This window comes from Cebidichthys violaceus, unplaced genomic scaffold (genome assembly GCF_023349555.1).
Source record: "Cebidichthys violaceus isolate CVI_PGR_0920_01 unplaced genomic scaffold, fCebVio1.0.p SCAF_17, whole genome shotgun sequence".
In the NCBI taxonomy this organism is placed as follows: Eukaryota; Metazoa; Chordata; class Actinopteri; order Perciformes; family Stichaeidae; genus Cebidichthys; species Cebidichthys violaceus.
This window is the reverse complement of record NW_027176340.1, coordinates 13,429,016-13,432,977: the sequence shown is the minus strand read 5'-3', so window position 1 is coordinate 13,432,977 and position 3,962 is coordinate 13,429,016. Positions and strand designations below refer to the sequence as shown.

At 45.9% G+C, this 3,962-nt stretch overlaps 1 protein-coding gene across 1 annotated transcript; it reads right to left on the bottom strand.

Moving 5' to 3' along the window:
- Nucleotides 1-1,909: 1,909 nt before the first annotated feature.
- LOC137874039 (P2Y purinoceptor 1-like) lies at nucleotides 1,910-3,701 on the bottom strand. Its single transcript, XM_068712661.1, has one exon. It carries the CDS (start codon nucleotides 3,684-3,686, stop codon nucleotides 2,601-2,603), a length of 1,086 nt encoding a protein of 361 aa, XP_068568762.1. The 5' UTR covers nucleotides 3,687-3,701; the 3' UTR covers nucleotides 1,910-2,600.
- Between the last annotated feature and the right edge of the window lie 261 nt (nucleotides 3,702-3,962).

Below are 3,962 nucleotides of genomic sequence, written 5' to 3'. Positions count from 1 at the left end.
AAAAAACTACCAAGAAGAAAGAGTTTTTGAACGTGGACTCTGTGCCGTATTTGGTGACGAGTTGTAACCGGATCATTGCAGAGAGCTGGTTTACAGCAGAACTCAGACAGCTAAGGCTGCACAAGGATCAGGCATTTAGGAGTGGGAACAAGGACATGTATAAAGAGGCAAAATACAGGTTTAGTAATGCGGTGAGAGACGCTAAACAGTACTCTGAGAAACTGCAACACCAGCTCTCAGCAAGTGACTCTGCTTCTGTCTGGATCGGCCTCAGACAGATAACAAACTACAAGCCTAAAGACCCCAGTCCACGACTGACCTACGCCTGGCAGATGAGCTGAACAAGTTCTACTGTCGTTTTGATAGACAACAGGACAGTCCTGACCCCACCCCCATGGCTCCATCAACCAGCCCCAGACCACCAAGTCCCCCCCAACCCCCCTCCCCAGTGACGTCTCTCTCTACTCTGGAGAGAGACGTCAACAGGCTGTAATAGATGTTTCTATCTTTTGCTGTGTTGATTGTTTAATGTCATGCACTATCCACCATGTCAAATTCCTTGTATGTGCCACATAAATAAACGGTTCTGATTTTGATTCTGAGCTACAGAGATTGTTCATGAAGATGGGCGCAGACAGCGGCTTCAGCTTCCTGAGATTCTCTCAGCAGTTTGTGAAGTTAGCACAGGGCAGATAAATACCTGCTGCATGGCTGAGCAGGCAGAGAGTCCTCCTCTGCAGAACGACGTCAGTGGCTGCAGTCAAGATGTACTCATTAAAAAACAACAACAATATCTGATCACTTTTTGATAGCACACCTGCAAAACAATCAGATAAGTCAGGCTGTTGCTTTTTTTGCTTGTCACCTAATCTGTTCGAGAGAGAATTCCCCTGATGTTCAGTTGCATCACGTACGTTTCAAAATGAGTCCTCATATGTTTTATTATCATTATTATTATTATTATCAGCATTCAGATTATTGCAGTGGATGAGTTATTATTAGTCATCCCTAATCTGTTTAAGATCACAGGGGAAGCCATACCATATTGAATAAATACAGAGTTGTGTTGCTATAGTTGACTGGATTCATATTCAGAGTCTCCAAACCAGCGGTGGAAAGTACGTTAAACACATTTACTCCAGCACTGTACTTCAGCAGACTTTTGAGATACTTGCACCATTTTGTGATACTTTACTCCACTACACTCCGGAGGGAATTATTATGCTTTTTTACGCATTTATTTGACACAGTTTTGCACATCAAGACCGTACCTAAAAACACATCTATCGTCTTATGAACACTTCAACAATGAGCCCCCTGTTGTGCGAGGCTTCGTCTCTCTGTCCCTGCACGGATCAACAGCTCTGGTCCCTGAGAGCCGGATGAGCTACCACACTTATGTGTTGCAAGCGACACCAGCATCATCGTCTCATTCCCTTTGAAGGGCGAAGAATGAAGAAATTAACAGTTTGGTAATAACATCCGTACGGTCACTTGTTTGAAACAGCTATATTTTGAAACAGTCAAAACAATTCAGTAATTAGGGAAGCTGTCAGTTTCATTACTTTATATTCATGTAATGAATATATAAATGTCAATTAGATCTGATCTGCATGAGGATTAAAGAAAAAAGTGTTCTTAATAACCATGATCAATATCATTAGTCTATAACCCAAAACAGTATTGTACTGTTTACAAATATATATGTTTGTATATATTTGTTTAAGGTAATATATAGCACAACCTATATATTTATATATGTAACAAATAAAATAAAAAATAAAAAATAAATACAGTTGAATCAGCAGCTCTCTGAAACAGTTTCAACTATAACCGAATATATGAACCTGTGTAGCAGGACGACTGCATTGGTTTCAGTTCACATAATAATGACCCAGTGCTAGGATAATAAATTCTGCATAATGAGTACTTTAATTTGTGGTGTTTGAGTACATTTTGTTGATAATACTTTCATTGAAGTAAACAACTTAATGCAGACTTTTACTTTTTGTTACAGCGTGGTATTTGTACTTTCACTGCGGCTGTGCATATTTCTTACATCATCGTTGCAGTTCCTTATTAAATCCAAGTGTATTGTCTTATAATAAAAGTGCTGAGGTAACAGTCACGCGTGGCTCTTCTCAAAAGTCTCAGTTCCACAAACCACGGGAAATGTCAAAAGCTTCACCTGTAACAGTGCAACGGTATAGTATAGTGCAATATGTCTGGAGTTACAAACAAGTGCTGAAGCACGGCACGTGACCGGGACTTCCTCTGCACAAAGCAATCACGGGATACAGCAACACATAAAGAAAGTGCAAAATATGAACAGCAACTCGGTACAATACTGACAAGACATGATATGTAAACATGAACTCCAGCTGCAAATAACATCTGTCTTTATAACGGGCAGCTGACGCAGAGTAAGTCCTGCTTTAGTGCGTCTCTCCCGTGCTGACACCTTGTGACCCGATGACTTACGGCAGATAGTAGGCTTTATGTCCTGCTAATCATCGGCCATCATTTTACTTTGTTCCCGGCAATGTAGGAGTTCTGGCGGTGCACGATAAGAGTACCTCGGGTGAACCCGATTGTGCGTCTCATCCTTTCATCAGCTCGGAGTTGTTAGTCCCCGACTGCGAATCCGGGTCCGCTTCCATCGGTTTGCGGTAGAGGACGGCTCCTGTCAGGCCGGCCAGAGACCGCCGGGCCCGCCCGCTGAGGTGATGGAGCTTCATGAGGAACTCGTCGTTCCCGACGATGTAAATGAGCGGGTTTAAGACGCTGTTCAGACATGCCAGGCATCTGCCCACCTGATGCGCGATGTAGATGCCGCCGAAGCTCGCGTGGCAGTTCCCTGTTTCTTTCATAATCCGGGTCGTCAGGTTGACGTTTCGAAACACGTGGTAGGGGATGAAGCAGACGGAGAAGAGGATAACCAGGATCACGACCAGCTTCAAGCACCGCTGCTTCAGCAGCGGGTTGACGTTCGCGTTCGTGGCGAGAACCGCGACGACGTGCCCGTAACAGACCAGGATGATGACCAACGGCAGAACGAACCCCGTGACGGCCCAGCCGATGCTGTACGGCAGGTAGCCTCTGATCTGCTCTTTCGAAGTGGTGTCGTAACACGAGTTCGGTGACCTCTCATTGTTCTTGTCGAAGAACATGTCGGGCAGGATCTGGATGATGACGAGCAGCCAGACCAGGGCGCTGACGGCCAGCGAGTGGCGGCTGGTGATTTTCCCCATCACCCACATGGGGTGCACGATGCCCAGGTACCTGTAGACGCTGATGCACGTCAGGAAGCCGATGCTGCCGTACAGGTTGAGGTTGAAGCAGAAGCGCGTCACCTTGCAGAAAATCTGTCCGAACTGCCAGTCGCTGTTGTGCGCGTAGTAGTGCACGAGGAAGGGCAGGGTGGCCAGGTACAGCAGGTCCGCCACCCCCAGGTTCAACATGAAGACGTTGATGCTCCCGATTTTGTGCCAGCTGCGGCACACGCTCCGGAGCCCCCAGATGTTGAACAGCGTCCCGACGACGAACACGGTGACGAAGACGGGCGGCAGTAAGGCATGCGTTAACTCCAGGTTGATGCTTCCACAGGTGACGTTTGCAGACATGTCTGTTTTTTCTAAATCTCTCGTTCGTTTAACTTGAACTTCTCCACAATCCAGACGACACATGTCCTCTGGGTACTATGTGTGTGTCGCGCAAAGTTATACTGGAAGGGAATGCGAACGCAACATACGCCCGCCCACTTCCTAGTCTGCTGAGGCGGCTGTGATACACACCGAGAGCCACGCGGCACGCATGGAAATTGAAAAAAACTAAAACAAATCACACCTCAGCTATTTACCGAGAACCCACCACACATCCTGTGAAATCATTTTCCTCATCTCTGCCTGTCATGACTAGTCTGCACGCGCAACTAACTGTTGTTTAGTCAAATAACTTTTTTA